Source organism: Camelina sativa, chromosome 5 (genome assembly GCF_000633955.1).
Source record: "Camelina sativa cultivar DH55 chromosome 5, Cs, whole genome shotgun sequence".
Lineage (NCBI taxonomy): Eukaryota > Viridiplantae > Streptophyta > Magnoliopsida > Brassicales > Brassicaceae > Camelina > Camelina sativa.
In genome coordinates this window covers 7,080,495-7,099,999 of record NC_025689.1, presented here as the reverse complement: position 1 = coordinate 7,099,999, position 19,505 = coordinate 7,080,495, and the positions used below count along the sequence as shown (strand labels likewise).

Sequence of the window (19,505 nt, the reverse complement as noted above, 5' to 3'; positions counted from 1 at the left end):
TCTACTTAATTTAAAGCAATATGTTATATTAAAATAAAATTTTCCTTTCACTTTTATTTAATCTTATATTTAATTATTTAAATTACTATTTAATACATAAAGTTAAGAAAATTTTAGATTTTTTTTTCAGCATATGATGTGATTTGAATTTTTATAAACGGATATATATTTTAAAATTCTTTTAGGATTTTTGAAACCAAACAAGTATTTTCAGATATATATTATTTTACATTTGAGTTATTTTAATATATAATGAATATTTACAATTAAAAGTTAAAATAACACACAATGAATATATTATGCGAATGATTTGGATCAATATGAATATAAATTTAATTATCATTAATTTGGTGTTACACAGATAATTTATCATTTCATTATTTTGCTAACATTATCAATATTAGAATATTAGATATATTAAATTGAGTCATTTATGATAATGTAGAGAACGAATTATTTTGCAGTAAACTGTGGATTAAATCCTATAATTAACAGTCAAATACAATTATATAATCTTACACTAAAAAAAACTAATACATACATATAACTTAAATTTTGATATATTTGTTATAAATATTTGACTGTTAATTTCTTCAGAATGCACGGGTTATTGATTTATAAAACAAACAAAAAAATAAAAGAAATAGACCCTTGATGTATCACGGGGTAAATCCTAGTGTTTAAGTATTTCATTAATAGATTTACTCTTCTCTTAAATCAAAATTTTACAAACAGAAAGATAGTGAGATAAATATTATCGCAATGTATAAGTCTATTACTATTAATGTCATAGTCCATAATCCATATACTGATATGCAAATCAAACAATATACACATGCTAATTGTAAGGTGAAACAAACTAATCCAAAATAATAGTAGTACATTATACTGCGACAACGTATATATAATGTATTTTTCATCATAATGATTCATTACTACCCTCATAATAACTCATAAGGTAAAGTCATAATGAATACAACAGTCATAGAAAAGTAGCGAACCTGTGGATTTTGGCGGTAAAAGACATGAGGGTGCATTGGGATTTGGTACTCGTAATAATTAGAAAGAGTGTGTACATAAATAAATAGTGAGGCAGACACTTATCTGTACAGTTTTATTACCACATTACTTCTTTTTCCTGTGTATTTTTATTGATGATGATAATTTGGACGAACCCTTCTTACAGTTTCCTCCTATATGATACATCCTTTAAAATATTTGCAATTTTTCTTGTTGCTAAACTAAGTAATTTTTACAAGTAATTATTAGTTTTTGTCTAGTGGTCCACTCAGGTCTACAGACATTTCAAGAAATTACATTTTCTAATAAAAGTTTTGTCGTAAGAGATTTGACATTGGTCCCCAAGGTATTTAATTCTTCACTGACCCAGTAATTTCTAGTTCATCAAGGTAATTGTTTTTAAATATACTGTTCTCTTTTTTTTTTTCTTTTTTTTTTTTAAATCGTAAATGGTATCAGCTTCAGTGAATAGTGATTGTGTAAGTACTATTAGACACTTGGTGTTTTCTTTTTAAATCTAAAACTCATTCATTTCACATACATTTAAAAAAAAAAAAAAATCTTCTAATCGATTAGTATTAAATTGTTTTTGAGATTACATGAAACTCTTTTGAATTTATAAACTTCGTAATATAAATTAACGGGATAACATAAAAGAAAGAGGATATCTATTATTTTATAAGAGAGAAAAAAAAAAATCGTTCAAAATCCACTTTGTTCGCTTGGACCATCTGGTGGGTGACTGACTGGGTGGTACCAATTGGTACGTAGTACCACTACAAAATCCAAAAGTTCTTACGTACCACTACAAATCCAAAGTTTTTAAACTCAAAATAGAAAGTACTTTGTGTGATCAAGTCACTGATCAACACTTTTAGACTGGTGTTGGTATGTGTGTGCTTGTGTGTCGCTCGAAAAATTGTGTGCGCGTGGAATTAAACCAAACGTTTAGAATCAGAGTTAGACCGACCTGACCGGGTGGTTCGATTCCATTTTAGAAACTCATCACAAAAGTCCAAAACCAAAATCGCATTTAAAATACTTAACTTCATCCAACTAGGCTATACTACTACTACTGGTAATATTTATGATTATAAATACACGCATTCATAATTAATGTTGAAAGAATAATCAATGGGTGCTATAAATATATGACCCAACTACCAAGTAGTAAATATGGTAATCAATATTGAAGTAAATTTCAGATTAGACTAAGCAGCAACTAGTAATTATGAGCTCAGACATCTGTGAATAAAAGAAGCATTAACGATAAGCAATAAAAGGAGCAATAACGATTCTGTAAGATTCTCGTGGCTCCTCCATTAATGACTTCAGAAGCACAATTCCTCAAAACTTCTGAAATTTTGGCCTATACTATAGATTTGTATTGTACCATTCTTCGTTTGTAACCATATCTAATGAGTNTGATTCTCGTGGCTCCTCCATTAATGGCTTCAGAAGCACAATTCCTCAAAACTTCAGAACTTTTGGCCTATAATATAGATTTATATTGTACTATTCTTCGTTTGTAACCATATCTAATGAGTTTGTGTTTTCAATACTGGGATATTAGATGGAAATCGAGACTAATATGACATGCCTGAGTATAACTGAAATCGCATTAACATGACTCGAACTCTAGTTCCCAAATTTCACCAATAATTTATTATTTTAAGTTTTCATCTGTTATAAATAATAACATATATAATAATTGAATGAAATTTAGGCTCATGTTTTTTTAATAACATGCCTAAATTGTTTTCTCACAAATCTTCTATATATTAATAGAGAAACATTCTCTTGAAAAAGCTAATGTGTCGTCACCAGAGAGCTCGAGACATATTTAGCAAAAAAACCCTTAAATTTTTTACATAATTACATTAACATACCACTATATTTTAAAAAACACAATTAACTGAATAATAATTAGATATGTCATCAATTCTTACACAAATTTAAATATCACATATTAAAACTAATAAAATTATTACATACTATTTTAAGTCAAAATATTACTAAAATTTACTTACAAATATACAAGTCAAAGTTATATTATTTTTAAGAAATCAATATAAGTAAAATATTCTAAAAAGGCTATAAAAACATATAAAGTTAAAACAAATAAAGAACAAAATCATATAAAAAAATGTTATTTTTATGTTAGTATTATTACCATAATAATTTAAATAACAAGCTTTCAATAGTTATTATAATTGATTATAAAAAGAAATATATTACTCCTGAATTATCTCCAACTCATTAAAGAAACTTAATTCCCAATAAATATAGATTTATATATATATATATATATATATATAAATGACAACAAATTAGATGTGTGATTATTTATAAATATCTAAGTATGTAAACTAATTAATCTCAACATTTAGTGTGATTATTCATTAAAAATAGAAATATTGATAACCAAATAGGAATATACGTTTTAATTGTACACTAATCAATGTGCTATTAAAAAGGAATGAGACAATAACCCTTATCATTATAAATAAACTTAGTACCCAAAAAAATCATAATATATTTAAAATGAGTGGTTATTAGATTATGAAAAATTGTTATAGTTACTTGATTAACCATAAATATAAAAATTTGATTTTTAAAGCACACAAAAATATATATTTCCATAAATTGTAACATTTTATAAATATTTTCTTTACCACGTTCACGTAATTCATGGGTGAAATGTATTTTTACACAAATACGTTAATTTTGAAATTTCATTAATTTTTTCATAATGGTTTTTTTGTGGTAATAATCCGTTATTTATAGAAAATATTAACAAACCGACTAACTCAAAATATTTAAATAGCCTAATCACAAATATTAAATCAATAAAGTATATTATCTTCAGAAAATTTAGTTTAGAATCCGATTGTTACTAACATATAATAAAATTAATTAGTTAAACTATCGAGTAATTTAGTATATGTTGTTATTGTTACATAAGAAACATGCAAAATTATTATGATTACAAAATAAAACATAAAAGATATGAATTTGATTTTTAAACCACACAAAAAACATGTTGCAATAAATAATAACATTTTTATCAATATTTTATCTTCCACATTTCAAGATTTCACGGGTGAAACATATTTTTACACGAAAAACGCAGTTTTGAATAAATAAATAAAAAAACTTTAGTTACATATTATGTTTGGCACAAAAAAAATATTGATTCTAAAATAATAATTTTTTTTAAATCAATTTATTCCGCAAATAGTGCGGGTTGTTACCTAGTAGTATGTTTACTAAAGCAATTTAGGTTTATGTATTGTAAGACCATTGTGGACTTGAGAAGAAGATACAACTACAAAATGGAATCGGCCCACACATGTTTAAGGGCTTGAAAGTAGTATGGGCTGTTACTTTAGAGACCAGATGGTTCGAAGAGTGAACCAGTCGTCTAGACTTGTTAAAGTCATCAACGGTGTAAATTAAAAGTCACTAAACTTGACGGCGATGCGTAAGTTTCCAGTTCGAGTCCACCACTAGAAAGTAAAAGAAACATGTATTCGATTACTGGAGCTTTAGGACAAAGTAACAGACACACCTGCAGGCTTTTACTAGTCCAAATGTTTTAGAGAAACCCAATACTACATAATTCCTCACAAAACAATTTAATTTGAGATTACAAACCCATTAATGGTATCTCCATTTTCCTAGAATTTTAACTTATGTCAATAAACCGATTTATTTTGGACAAGCCAAGAAAAAATATTGGTTAAATAAATCGTTTCGATTTGTGTGTTTGAAAGTTGAAACACGGGTAGAAAAGCTGAGAGCTTAGCAGATAATAGTATTTGGAATCGGGACTGAACAAGATTACTAGTCGGGTTTAAATTTATTGGGTTTGATTACTAGTAGGGTTAATCAAATCGGTTCGACAAAATAAACCAATTTACTGGTAAGTGAAAAGAACAGGGTCACTACAGTTACTTGTAACAATTTAATGCCATGAAGATGACCGTTGTGAAGACTTCTGAAGTAAATAACTAAATTGATGGAAATGAGATAACGCAAATAAGTTGGTATAACGAACCACATTGCATTAGTTAAGCTAAAAACCGATATACCAATGAATTGTTGCTTGGGGTACATTTAGGAGCTTAAAGTTGAAATCTGTGACATGAGATTTGGTCTTTCTAATAAATGAGAACTTTGAATCTCAAGAGAGCAAAACACGGCCTAAAATTTTGGACTTTATCCGTTTCTGATGCTCATACTATTTAATTACGTCCATTATTCCTTTTTAATGACTCTTTATTATACTTGTGATTAGTTGTATATGCCTAAACTTCGAGAATCATTTTAAAATTCCTACTACTATAATGCATCTCGAAAAATGAAATTCGTTTTCTATGTTAACACATGCTAATAAATTGTAACAAAAAGCCAAGAAAAGTGAAAGATATGGGGAAACAAAAATTATAAGACTGAAGAGTTGGTGAGAGTGATTAGAAATGTTTAGTTAAACTAGGTACTAACCCGCAGAGAACCGCGGGCTGAACTTTTTTTAATTAAAATTTGTAATAATTTATTTTATTATTATGTTATTTATAATAGTTTATGATTAAAAATTTGGTTTGCTTATATTATAATTTTTTGTATTTTAAAAATGTTTATTGAAACATTTGCATGTAATGAATAAAATTGTTTAAACATTTGTCAACCAAACACAATTTTTACTAACATATAAAAAACAATATTCATTGTTTTTTTTTTTCTGTGGCTTCCTTTCCTTGTCTGTAATAATTTTATCCTGTGGTGGAATTTTGTTTTGATAAAATTTGTAGTTGTATATTTTATTCGATTTGGTTTTTAAAATCTTACCTGTTAATTTTTTTTAAGTACGAATTAATTTTGATTCTAATAGATTTCTTTTACCTTTCTACAATTTATTTTATTTGATGTGTCCATGGTTTTAATTTTTTAATTAATTTTATTTATTTAATTAATTAATTAATCTTAATTAAGTTTTTTTAATGGAAATTGAATGTAATTTTTACACATTTTAAGGTTAGTTTCATATTTGTACTTCCCAATTAATATAGTAGGATAAAATTTGTAAATGTAGATTTTATTTGATTAGATTTTTAAAATCTTAGCTGTTAATTTTTTTTAATACAGAATAGTTTTGATTCTAATAGATTTTTTTTTTTACTTTTCTATAATTTATTTTATTTATTGTATCCTTGATTTTCGTTTCTTAATTAATTATATTTATTTTATTAATTTATTAATTTTAATTAAGTTTTTCTAATGACAATTGAATGTAATTTTTTACATATTTAAGGTTAATTTCAAATTTGTACTTTATACAAAAGTTCGAAGCTTCTTGAGATTTTAATAATCGTTACCGCAGAAAGATTAATCTCGAAGGTAGAGAGTTGACAATTATTTTGTTTTTACATCAACTTTATCAAATCAATAAAAGTATTTGTCTTTATCTTTCTCAACTAGCATCGTCGATAACCGTTAAGCCGCAACTAATTACATAATTAGCATACACATACGTGTTTTATTTATTAGCATACTTATTCTTCTTCTCAATAACTGAATAAGTGATCCCTACCAAAAAAAATAACAACTGAAGAAGTTAATAAAACAGTTCCAATATATGCAAAATGAACTAGTATTATACAATATGAGTTCTTGAACCTTTCTAAGCCCATTATATTCAAACTGAAAGCAAAGCAAAAGATTAAAAAAAAAAATTAATCACGATTTAGATGGTATGCTTCAAAGATGGTTTGAGGTTGGGACACATCCTTAATTACTAGCGCTCGTCCAAACCTCTGTTAAAAAAAAGAAGAAGATCGGTAAATTTTCTAATTTATTGGCTTTTGCTACTTTATACTTTAAACTAGACGCTCTTAATTTTTTATTAATAGTAATCATTCTATAAATGTATATATATTCGTGGAAGATTATATCAAAAGAGGCAGAGATTGTCAGGGCTTTTTTTAAAAGAGCGGATGCAGGTATATCTTACAGCATCTAATATTTTGTTTATATTCTGAATTTCTGGGCTCTTTTTTTTTTTTTGTTGCAGTCACAATTATTTTTGGATTTTACTATACGAATTACGAACCAGGTCTCTTATTATAAAACAAAAAACCCCTGCTATATGTATATATAAATAACGACAGTTAAAATTCAAAACCAACGGCTCATATTAGATCTATCAAAAACACGATGTCAGAGACTAATTAAAACCATACATAATTTGATAATTCAGCCCATGTTAATTTAGTTATGAACCTATTCTTTATTATTGTTATAAGTAGTTGTAAAAAAAAAAACTATAGATTAGGAGACAATCTCGTAGGATTGTGTCACAGACTCACAGTCCCACATGTCTCATCTTAAAGCCAAACCTGCCGTTGAAGCGAAGAAGATCTTCACTGTTTTCCCGTTCTCAGTTCACCCAACGTTCAAACAAAGTTTTCAATTTTTTTACTAACATATTATAACTTTGTCTGATTCCACTCATAAAAAAATGCCAAAATTTGGCAGTTGACACTGTCTAAATTAATTGGTTGTAGGTTCACCATAGTATCACAGAATTCAACTCAGATTTAGTTCTTTTTCATATGTACATTTTGAGTGAAAAGGTGAACGCATTATATGCAATCTACTTATCTTTTACTACCATTTTATTTTATTTTAGGGGCATTTGCAAAAATAGTTACAATAGTTATGACTTATGATTTTTTTTTTATTGGATATAAAAGGTACTAAATGTTATAATATACTTTATAGTTATTTTTAAAAAATGTAGGAGTAATTACCTATTCAATTGTCTAATTTTGAAAGTATAAAAATGGCCCAATCGAACTATCATCACCCTATATAATTTTTTTAAAGAAAATAACAGTATTGAAAAAAATTAATAACATACCAATATTATATTAATACCATTCATCCATTTCATATGTGTAGCCAAAAGTTACGATTCTGCACAAATTTTAATCAAGCTAAAGAACAAATTAATTAAGAAAAAAGCCAAATTAAGCATTGTAAACTAAAATGTCTTTAGTCTTCTCATCCATCTCTAACAATGAAGACAACGGCAAGAATCGTACGGACGTCGAGGAAGTCTCATCGGAGGAAGAAGAGGAAGAACACGACGTGTAGAACGACAACGGAGACGACGGAGATTCTCCAAGAGTCATACTATTACAGCAAGAAGTGCTTGCTTCTCCGGCTGCTGCTTCGACGGCGCGTGAGGCTGAGACGCCGTCGTCTTTGGAAATGTCGTTATCGATGATGGATTTTTTGGTGTGTAGTGCTAAGTTCACTAGGAGATCGACGAAGGCCGCGAAAATGTAACGATGGCTGGCCTTGGCGTTGACTTTCAAGAACTGAAGGAGAAGCGTCTCGAGGCTTTTCCAGTCGTGGTGAAGCGCGTGTACTTCAACCATCTCTTCCATGGATCTCTTGAAATCAGTGTAAGGGTCGTTCGATTCCAAGGAGAAGAGCACGAAGCCTTCTTCTTCTTCTTCTTTGTCTTCTTCTTGCTTACTCGTAGCTTCTTCAAGTATAGAGTTGGTTTCTCCTTTGCTTTCAAAGATGAGTCTCTCCGATGACCTTAGCCCTTTTATCACATTCTCTACGGAATCTGAAATCTCCGGTGGGTCGAAGTCGAGCTCATCGTCTTCTTGGTCGTGGATAGGATTGGTGAAAGTGATGGTAGCTCTGAAAGACATGGTTTTAGGTTCTTGATTACAAGAAGGCCATGGCCATGAAGAGGAATGAGATGATGATGAGTTTGAATTCGAATACAAAGATGTAGAGTTGTTCTTGGTTAGAAATGGGAGTTTCATTTTTTTTCTCTTTCGGGGACAAGAAATTTGGTTTACTATTGTGTTTGTATGTTTTGGGGATTGGATTCAAAAATAAGAAAACTGGGAGAGTTAATGAAGAGTGAAGGGAGGGAAGATTTTAAGGGTTTGAAGGGAGAAGAGGACAGAGAGACGAATGGGTAGGGTCTTCTCTTTCTTTACTTACTTATTTGAACGTCTATGAGACTATGATACTATTTTTCTATATTAAATTTTATTTGGTTGTTGTATTTAATTATTAGCTTCAAAATTTAATGTTGTTTGGTTGGGGCTCATTCAATACTATAATTCAGTGACCTTTTCCCGGTTAAGCTGTTTTCGTATTTATTATAATGAATGATGCTTTCTTGTTTTCGTTTTTCCCTTTCCTCAGAGCTTCTTCAATGTTTAGACTAAATTTATTCAAAAAAGAATTTTGAACTTTTTGAAAGGATACTAAAAGGTTTACTAGTATATTTTAGGACTTAATTAGGATATACTATCACAAATTATTGGGTTTGAATACGACTGATTTCTTTTGTAAATACATAATTCGCCTAATTACATTGGTTACCGTGTTGCATGCATCATTATCTATGAAATTTAAAAGAACACAGATGAATGCAAATATTTTAATGTTAACTATTTTGAAAGTTAGCTAAGTGTCGATTGATCGCAGTTTCAAAAAGAAAAAAAGAAACGATAATTGAAGCTTCCGTACTAGGGGACTACACAATATGTATTGCACGTGGCAAAGGAACGTAATCGTTATTTCTAAAGAAAGACAAAAATTTTAGGTCACATTAAAAGTTTGGTCCATAACAGAGTATTATTTTAATTTAGTTGCGTTATGATAGAAAACCAAAACCACAAACATAAAAATCGCCCTAAATGAAATGGAAAAGATTAGCTTAAGAAAAAATAAAAAAGTATATTCAAATCGACATGTAAATCAAAACCCAACTCGTGTATAAAAAACTTAGTTATAATCAAAATAGAAACGGAACCTATATAGTATGAATCATAATATAGACTTCAAACATAAGACAAATGATTTAAATGGAAGGGAAAAAAAAACGTAACATAGATAATTATATACTCCCTTTGAACAAAAAAAAAGATAATTATATACTCCATAACAAGAAAAACTCAACAACCAAATTAAACCAACGAATCAACCAACTAACTGACCAACAAACAAAAGAGATATGACTTCGGTTTAAAGAAATTTTGTAAAATCAGACAATATCTCAAAAACTATGCAATTATTTTGCATTTAAAACTAATTGTTATTACACGCTTCCTCCCCGAATCGGAAACGTTTTTTCTATGTTTCGTGTTTCTCTTTCATGGAAGCTGCTCGCACTTGAAACCTATTTTTACATATCTATCTATAGGTTCGCTTGCATCAGTGTGTTACGTATAAATGTATATTGTATCAATAATTCATATCCGACGATTGTAGAAATATTTACTACGTATAATGCTCAAAATAGATATAGCTTAATTAATTTATCACTGAGAATGATTCTTCCATAATCGATGTATACTTTTTTTTGGCTGTAGAGTGCAGTCGATCATATAAGTAATCATAGATCGTATCGGTGAATATATATTTATATAAACGGGGAGTGCCATGTGAGAGCCTCCTCACAATTCCATGTTGCACGTAACTTTCACTCACGTGCCTCTCACGCGACGCCAGTGAAGAGATTGTGACACGGGAGGAGAGATATCAAAATCATTATCAGATCAAATATTTTATGAGTTACATGCATATATCTTTAATAATATATTATAGAAGTAGAAGCTTCCAAATAAATTATTCAACAACAAGCGGAGATTTTAGACAAATCATGTGGGATTTTTAAAAGGGTAGATAATGATTGAAAGCTGTATGTCTTCCAAAATTTCTTATTATCATGCCATTGTCTTCATGGAAATTTCGTAGGCGTTTCATTTGAATAATATAATCACATTTTCTTTTTATAACATTCATCATCGTTCTTAGCTTATCATTGTTTTAATAATTTGGTCCATATGTAGACTATGAGTTTTAAGTTTAAACACTATATATATGTATCTATGGTATTAAACTTTACACCAGTCAGAAAAACTATAAATGGATCCTGTCATAGTTTTAGGTTCAAAGGATTAAAGTTGATAAACCATGATACACAGTTCACTTAAACCATGCTATGAAAGACTAAATGGTGATAGATTGTGATTTTAGCTTCATAAAGTTCAAGTCGATAAAACGTGCTTCCAATACGAGTTTCTCAACAAACAATATCAACCATAGTATGAATTCTCTTCATATGAACGCTTAACCTGTTCAAAGTAATGCTTACAAAGAATAGACGATTAAAATTGTTAGAGCTATAATTGTATAAACAATTAAATTAATGGAAGCTCAATGGTGGTGGAAGCTGCAAAAATAAAGGGACCATTTTGGTGGGATGTGAGGACTGAGAATGTGGTCCTCTTCCTCCGAAATCTATCATCCTTCTCTCTTCATCGCTATACCAAATCATGATTCCTTTCTACTAATTTACAAACTTCATATAGTAATATTAACCTTAGGCGCTTTAGCTTACCATTTTTAAAATATATTTGAAAAAAACCCGTTTGTCTAATCCATTTAAGCAAATAATTACTACCTCAGTAAACTTACTATAGGATTGACGATCAAGAAAAGAAAACGAACTATACATATGATGATTGTGCTTACAAAAAATCTATATATAGATATCTTGTTCGGGAATTGGATCGAGGTTTAAACATGAAAAGTTATCCCGACACAAATTCATAACGTAGAAACACACATCTTGTAGTAATAATTGAGATATCTTAAGGTTTATAATGTGAGTGTTTTTTGGGTCCATGAAATTTCAGCGACGTGACTAAAGTAGTGAAGAGGGGACAGTGTGTTGGTGTCACGAATACGAAATATAATATTTTGTAGCTCAGAAGTTGGAGAATGTGAATATGTGATGTTACTGTTTTAGTGTTTTTGGATCTTTGAATATAAGAAGATTAAATATTAAGATTATCGCTTTCAAGGAATATTGTAGGCCCAATCTTATCTAACTAATCCTTTTTATTTCCTTTGGGACCATTATTGTCTTCTGTCTAGTGGCCCAAACAAATATTCTAAATTTCACCTCATACGAGTGCTTTTGAATCCATCCATGCAATTTTTTTTCAAAAATCTTGATGTTTGTGGTAATTTAAGATTAAAATTGAAAAGCAATCTCAATTTTCACCAAAAAAGAAGACAAACTTATAACCATCATTCTTAAATAATGCCAAAAGAATGATTTAAAAGTAAACTTATATTTGACTCTCTACGTTTTGAATTCGCTGACCACAACGACAGTTACCAAAGATTAAATCATACTTGTTTTGCATTCATCAACGATTAGATCGTGTTTATTTATTAATCGTTAACTACTGAAAGAATCGCTATACTAAAAGTCTAAAAAGACCACAAAACGAACAAGATTTGATCGCTGTTGATGGTCACTGGATGTTGTGATGACTAGGAAACGAACAAAAAAATGTTGGTGATTGTTGTCAATGTCGCTAGCAATTACGAAACAAACATACCTCAATGTACGTACGTAGCCGCTCCTAATTACTAAACAGTATGTAGTTTACAATTATAACTTACCATCCATGAAGATGAACCCACAATTTTTTTTTAAAAAATCAAATATTAAAACACGACAGATGCGCTACCAAAGCTAAAATCAAACAAAAAATCGTCCGTACCTTCCGTTGAATGATAAGCACATGGGTGCATGGCTTTTGGATGGACCCATTTGCGTTATGTATGTATGCATTCTCTACATTATATTACACTTTTTGTTAGCATCATGTATGATTCATTGGTTGCTAATGATTTGGTCGTCGTTAACAAAAGTTAAAATAATGATTTGGTCGCGTATGATATGCAATGAGGTGGCGCGATTCATGAACCGTGTGGTAAGGTATGTGCATAGACTTCGAAAGTCACTACAAAATTTACAAATCTAAACACCCACTCTTGCTTTTCATAGACGACATAAACGGATTATACTGTGTTGCAGTTTGTAAAATGGTAACACAACTATATATGGATGAAAAAGTTAAAAATCAACTATGATTGTTTCGATGTAAGTGTTGTTAACGGCTAGTGACTATTGACTAACATATTTTTGGTTAAAACATATATTGATCCTAACGTCGTTAATCAAACTGTTAATAGTCGTTTACTTGAATGTCATGTTACGTACCATACTTAGACATGGCGTTGATATGGCAACCGAGTCTAGTTGATATGGCAACCGAGTCTAGAGGGGGTGTATTGAAACCATGATTTTGGAAGATTTGATGGGATTTAGAAAATTTGGAATTTTGAAAGATTTTAAGGAAGTTGATATGATTTATTGTATAATTCTTTCAAATCCCACATAAAAACATGAGATTTGGATTTCTCTATTTTTAACTAAACAAATCTCACCTAAATCCTCCAGAATCTCAAAGTTCATTAAAATCCAAATCCACAGACTATTTTGAATAACAGTGGATTTTAAAGTAGATTTTTAAATCATCAGTTCAATAACAATTGATTTTAATAGACTTTTTAAAATACATGATTGAATAACATAGGATTTGTAAGTTTCACACAAATCACTTAAAATGTCAAGTTGAATACACATATTTGTGATCCGAGTAACTATCCGTTTTTAATGTCATTTATAAAACCATTCGCAATGTTTTCAAGTGTTACAGAGAGTTAGATTCTCTCGTACAAATCATTGTGTATCAAGGTACAAGTACCTTTGAATGATATGATTATGATGTGACAAACGACATAAAAAAAAAAGTTAATGCCTTAAGAACCAAAATGGAGTTGCATAGATTGAAAAATAGCCATAAAAATAGTTGTCAATGTTTGTGAAGTAAAAACAAAAAGTCACATGGCGAAAAAGAATAAAGATGGAAAAAAGCTAGAGGAGAGGTAATGGACTGTCGTTAACATATCAAGCTTAAGGTGAAGGAGATAAGACACACTTCCCAAGCCTTGAACATAAGGGACAGACACACCGACATGTTTTCTAATAATACTGGACGTTAGTACGTTACAGCCTTCACTCTTTTGTCCAAATCAAACACGAAACTGAAGCTTTGACACGAGGAACAGAGAGATGAAGACTAACTTGTTAACTGAAGGTCTGAATGATACACATTTTAATAAAATACCTAATCTCGGGCTCAATTTCCAATACCAAACTGCATGAAGAACTACAGTCCAATGATCTTGACCCAGTTCTTGCATGATATGAAGACAATTGGAGAGGTCAAGTCGGGTGACAGCCAAATAAAGCAAACAATTTCACTAACATGAAATAAAGCGAAACAACGCTGCTTTCTGCACCTAGAAGATCAGTTTGCCATATTATATCTAAATTGAGAAGATGAAGACATGATACAACTTTGTCTTCATATATTTTTGCACACAAGGATTAAACTCCAGATGATTTAATCGAACATCATCATTCATCCACAGACACCATTGTTTTTACTTATAGGTACGTAAGAAAAAAGCTTGAGATCAACAATGGAGAAACCCCCCCTCAAAAGGCTTTTGAGAGGTATTAGAAGAAGGTTCCTTCGGGAGGTTGAACAAGCTTCCGGTTATGGGACGCAGCCATCTCCTTCTTCAATTGAGTCAGTATATCCTCCATTGTGTAATCCCTTTGCCAGTTTGCAAGAACTCCAAACTTCTTTGAATCCACCTTGATATCCAAAATCCACATTTGAGTAAAACTAATTCAAAAGCAACAAATCATAAAAAAAATCCAAAAATCACATTTCCTACCACGCCGGTTTCATGGTTGACACAAGTCATGTTGATACGTGAATGGAACCGAACAGTCGGGGGTTTCTCAGGGTAATCTTTGTCACAAAAGAGCTTCAACTGATAAATTCGACCCTCGTGTACAGTCTACACAAACAAAGTACCAGTCAGATGAAACCATTCAAGAAAGACACACAACAAAATGTTTCTATACAAGTGAAGAATTAAAAAAAGAAGAAGAGATATAACTACGTTGTGAGGACCGATGATAGTGCCAGTCCAAGAACGCATATAAATGTCATCTCCATCATCCATTCCATAGCTAACAGTTCCATCTCCAATACCCTTCTCACCTCTTTCAAGCTCTTCCAACAATCTAAAATTCCTCGGAACTATATAATTGTAACAACCACAAGGTAAAACATCTCAGCTCATCACTTAATCCGTTTACATTTCTAAAATAAGTACTCTGTTTTAGTGAATGACACAAAACACAATTACACAAATAAGCTCTCAATTCTAATCAAAGCATGAATACAATCCATCATCACCGCAACCAGAAACTCAGAACCATTGGAATAGTTAAGCTAAAAAAAGAAACCAAACTCAAGAATCGGGATTATCACAGAACGTTATGAGTTCAATACCAATCAAAAGACGAAAACTTTCAAAGTTATAGATAGAGATAGAGATAACAGAGATTAAACCCATAAAACGATCAAGAAGAAAGATCGATTGAAACATATCTAAGATAAACCCCAAGACGCGTTCTCGCCTCAAATCAAAAACCCTAGAAAACTTTTTTAAAAAAAAATCGAAAAAATTTACCGACAACACTCGATGCCCCTGAGCCAAGAGTCATGATTTTGATGAGCTTGAGGTTTCGTTCGAGTCGATTGATTGTGAGATCTGACCAAAATTGAGAGATTCTCTGATTGCGGAGAAGACACAAAAACGCTATTTAGTGGAGAGAATAATCAAAGTCGAACCAAACTTGGGGGAGCAGCTGAATTTGCAGGTGGCAACTATTTATTTTCCGCTACCCAAATTTTTGTTCTCTTTACAATTGAAACCACAAATTTAAGATATTTTCAAGAATAACCCCAAACATACTCGATCATCACTGTTAGTTGATGATTGATTGTAAATTAGTTGATTTATGAGTCTAGTCCAGACTATGAAATCATGGAATTGTATAACTATTTCAGTGAAAATCTACAAAATATGAGAAGAAGAATACAGCAGTTGTGTGAACTTAAAGGGGATTTCTCATCAACTAAGTGATTTAGGCAAAACTGTTGTGTTGATGAGAAGGGTATAATTTGTGTTCGTACTACTATGGATCATCCTTCCTATTGCATTCCCTTCATTTGATGACAATTGTATCTCTCAGCTCCAAGTACTTGAGGGGTCAAAACTGCAGACAAAATGTGAACCCATTTCTTTCCCATGTTACAGAAAAGACAGTTTGGTGCTCAAACCTTTCAGAGGTAACAATAACTCATATGGTTATTATAATAATGAAATGGTCATATCAGTATAGTAATGGAAGACAAGGTGGTCGAAGAAGAGGATCCTCAAACTATTGTACTAGAGGAAGAAGGTTTGGAACTTTTTATCTTCAGAAATGATCAGGCTGACTTGCTGAACAACATGTTTTAGAACAGAAACTTACTGAACAATATCTATGGAAAGGGTCAGGGTAAATTTTGACAGGAAGAAGCAAGAGCATGAGCACTAATCTGTCAAAACTGTTAAAATCCAAATACATATTTGGACTGAAATCGGTAATTTACAAGTTCATTTACTGAATCGGTTATGTTTTTACCCTTTTAAGGCACAAACATAACAAAAAAACTTCGTTAAACTTGAAAATGACTTGGGAACTATTTTATATATTTGTCAAAACTTATTCCCCGGAAACATGGGAAGCTACTCCTTCCCGAGAGAGAAGAAGAACAAGAAAATAAAAATTCAAAGAGTACACAAGATTGAGTAAATGATGGTACATTTGCAAATAGAGAGGCTTAGCTTCTTAGTATAAGTTAGAAGATTTAAATTAGAGCTTGAATACCCATTCTCCGCATCTCTCTGAGCCTCCAAATGGGATAAATCGCATCTTCCCCTAACTCTGATGCCTCCACTTGTTGCATTGCCCAGTCGTAGTGCACCATGTGTATCGTGTCCTATATCCAACACACAACAAATTCTTAATGGACTCTGGCATTGCCCATATGTTTTGAGTTTGGTTTATGATGTTTATTCACAATACCTGGCCTCCTTCTTTGATATTTCCATTCTTGTCGCGAACGCAGTAGATTTCTTGCGTTTGGAACTGACATCAAAGATTATAAATCCATCAGAACCAATTCTTAGCTAAAGGATGACCTCAGAAGGAAAATGAAGATCATTACCGTGACGATGATTACTGGATAATTCCCCATCATCTTTGTCTCTCGAATATCAACTTCAGATACATGCAGAAGCTGCACATCTCGGCCAAAACGATGTTACTCACCACAACACGAAGGAGGATCCAGTGGAACCAAGAACAAAAAAACCTTACCTTGTGATCGAAAAAAAGACCATGAGCCTGGAAAGCTCTGTGCTCTGCCGAGCACCGTTCAATCATTTCCTTGCTGCAATACTTCTTCAAGGCCTTAGCATCTCCCTGCACAAAGATGGGAATTAATTAGAGGCAACAAAAAAGAAGATGGGACAAGATGATCTATATATAAAAACCTGAGTTTTACCTTACTATATGCATTCAAGACTGGTCTGATGGCTTCCTGAACTTCTACAGCAAAGTCCGGCAAGGAAAATGATCTGACCATAAAAGGGATAAGAATATGATTACCAGGGCCATATCTTCAAACCAATAATCAGGTCTCTATAACTTACGGATCTCGGCGGCGTATCTCTTTGTAAGTCGATGCAGAACCTGTTTCCTCAAAGATCTTCTCATTCATGCTGCCAAACAAAAGAATGCACATACAGTTTCTCTATGTTGCTGCAAGTAAGTTAATTTTAAAGGAAGATAGTAAGGGAGCAATTAGAGCATACTCCTGAATCTTGTGAACAATCGGATTATCACTGGTTTCCCATCTTTCCATCACATCTTCTGCAATCTACACGGTCCAAATGCATTGTCGATTTACAATAACAAAACAGTATTAGCAAAGACAGTAATGCAAAATAAGATATTTGAACAAAATTGACTAAAGAGAAGAGTAGAAGATGTCCATTACCTCTTGGCTCTTGTTGACAACAGGCTCACTCATTCCACTAAGACGTTTAAATATAGGATAACCTTGCATCTAAACCAAATTTAAGGTAAAAAAACTCAACAAGGGCCTTTAAAACATGGCATAAGTGGACAAGACAAAGAGGGTCATTTACCTTTTCTCTTAACGATTCCCATTTTTTTTGCCACTTGGACTGTTTTGTTGGCGTAACCACCATCTCCGTTCTCGTACTTCTCTCACCTGTAAATGGCGGTGGAGGAGTATATTCCAGGTGCTTCCTTTTAGATGGGTTTCCACGCAATTCATCCTTTACAATGTCAAGTCCCTTCTTTGCAAAGTCAAGGGGTTTGGCTTCCTTCAGCTTGTGAAACGCCTCTGATAGTTTTGGGGAAGAAATGCTGGATTTGAACTGTCCAAAAAAGGTATTTTGCTCCTCCGTCGTACCTGATTGTTGCTGCTGCTGCTGCTGTTGTTTTTCACCTTCAGTGGTTCCTGTGCTTGATGAACTTGCTGACTCTGCATTCTCCTCCTTTCCGAGCTTGAATGACTCCTTGACCTGACCACAAAAGATACATACCCCAGTTAACAAAAAAAATACCATAATTAAGGACAACAACAACAATAAAAGCGACATTCCAGCAAGACCTCTTCTGTGGCTGCTGAGAGCCTGTCTTTCACACTTGAAGAGACCTGCACCATCAAAGCTGTTTTGTTAGGATTGATTCTTAGCCTTTTACAATGTACAAAGTCGGCTAGTCATACATTAAAAACTGAGTTACAAACTTACAATTCACTAAAACAGTTTAGTTACCAAACTAGGAAAGATACAGCATACGTAGTAGAGCCAATGATTTCAGAAAGAGAAGAAAGCACATACTTAAGTTCTTAACATATGAAAATCAAAATATGCAAAACAAGCAACGAGCAAAAAATATTGCCTTTAAAGCATTCTCGAAAGAGATAATCCGAAACAGAATATGGTTCCAATTACAAAAGCATACCTTTTTCGCCACAGATTCAGCCTCAGTCCAAACTCCATCAACTTGCTTATACAGCTGCTCAGTCGTCTGTTTCGTTCTGCATTTGCCATTCCATTCCAATAAGAGATCTATTTGTATGTCAAAAGTAAAGGTCAACTATATCGTGTACAATTTTACAAATGTGAATTTACCTAACTTTCAGGTCCTCTTTAACACCTTTGAACTCTTCTGCTCTTTCCTTCAACTCCTTCACTGTTTTTTGAAATTCAGGATTGCTACAAAACACCAAAATTGTAAAACAAAACCAAAAAAAGGATTTAACTTTAAAGTTCACATGCCTCCACACATACACATAAAACACAAAATATTTGCATTTTTGTACCTTTCAGCTTCCCCTCTAATTTTCTTGGAGAAGTCACTAAAAACACTAAACCGACGATGACTCGCATACCCATTTCCCTGTAGAAGAAGCCCTAATCTCCCTGCGCCAACTCTCTAAAAAATCAAAACACAAAATCAATCATCGTAATCACAACAACTAGAAAAAAAAAAAAAAAAAAAAAAAAAAAAA

General features: G+C 31.7%; 3 protein-coding genes across 4 annotated transcripts in view; all 3 read right to left on the bottom strand.

The window, feature by feature from the left end:
• On the bottom strand, positions 7,928 to 9,038 carry LOC104785927 (transcription repressor OFP15-like). The gene has a single exon (XM_010511215.1). It carries the CDS (start codon positions 8,865 to 8,867, stop codon positions 8,052 to 8,054), a length of 816 nt encoding a protein of 271 aa, XP_010509517.1. The 5' UTR covers positions 8,868 to 9,038; the 3' UTR covers positions 7,928 to 8,051.
• Positions 14,295 to 15,701, bottom strand: LOC104785926 (ubiquitin-conjugating enzyme E2 variant 1C). 2 transcript variants are annotated; one of them, XM_010511213.2, is made up of 4 exons: positions 15,538 to 15,701; positions 14,959 to 15,101; positions 14,731 to 14,856; positions 14,295 to 14,647 (listed from the first exon to the last, which is right to left on the bottom strand). In XM_010511213.2, the coding sequence occupies exons 1-4, from the start codon at positions 15,569 to 15,571 to the stop codon at positions 14,507 to 14,509; spliced, it is 444 nt and encodes a 147-aa protein (XP_010509515.1). In that variant the 5' UTR covers positions 15,572 to 15,701; the 3' UTR covers positions 14,295 to 14,506. The 2 variants fall into 2 exon arrangements, with proteins under 2 accessions (XP_010509515.1, XP_010509516.1); XM_010511214.2 differs by having other exon boundaries at positions 14,962 to 15,101.
• The window catches only part of LOC104785925 (mitochondrial import inner membrane translocase subunit TIM44-2), a gene marked incomplete in the record, with an annotated part of 3,482 nt that continues 532 nt past the window's right edge, over positions 16,556 to 19,505 (bottom strand). Inside the window, 12 exon segments of the mRNA XM_019245745.1 lie at positions 16,556 to 16,895; positions 16,982 to 17,044; positions 17,124 to 17,195; positions 17,276 to 17,380; positions 17,463 to 17,535; positions 17,611 to 17,679; positions 17,773 to 17,837; positions 17,958 to 18,026; positions 18,109 to 18,510; positions 18,600 to 18,644; positions 18,956 to 19,031; positions 19,126 to 19,209. Coding sequence (XP_019101290.1) covers positions 16,764 to 16,895; positions 16,982 to 17,044; positions 17,124 to 17,195; positions 17,276 to 17,380; positions 17,463 to 17,535; positions 17,611 to 17,679; positions 17,773 to 17,837; positions 17,958 to 18,026; positions 18,109 to 18,510; positions 18,600 to 18,644; positions 18,956 to 19,031; positions 19,126 to 19,209 — 1,255 coding nt within the window.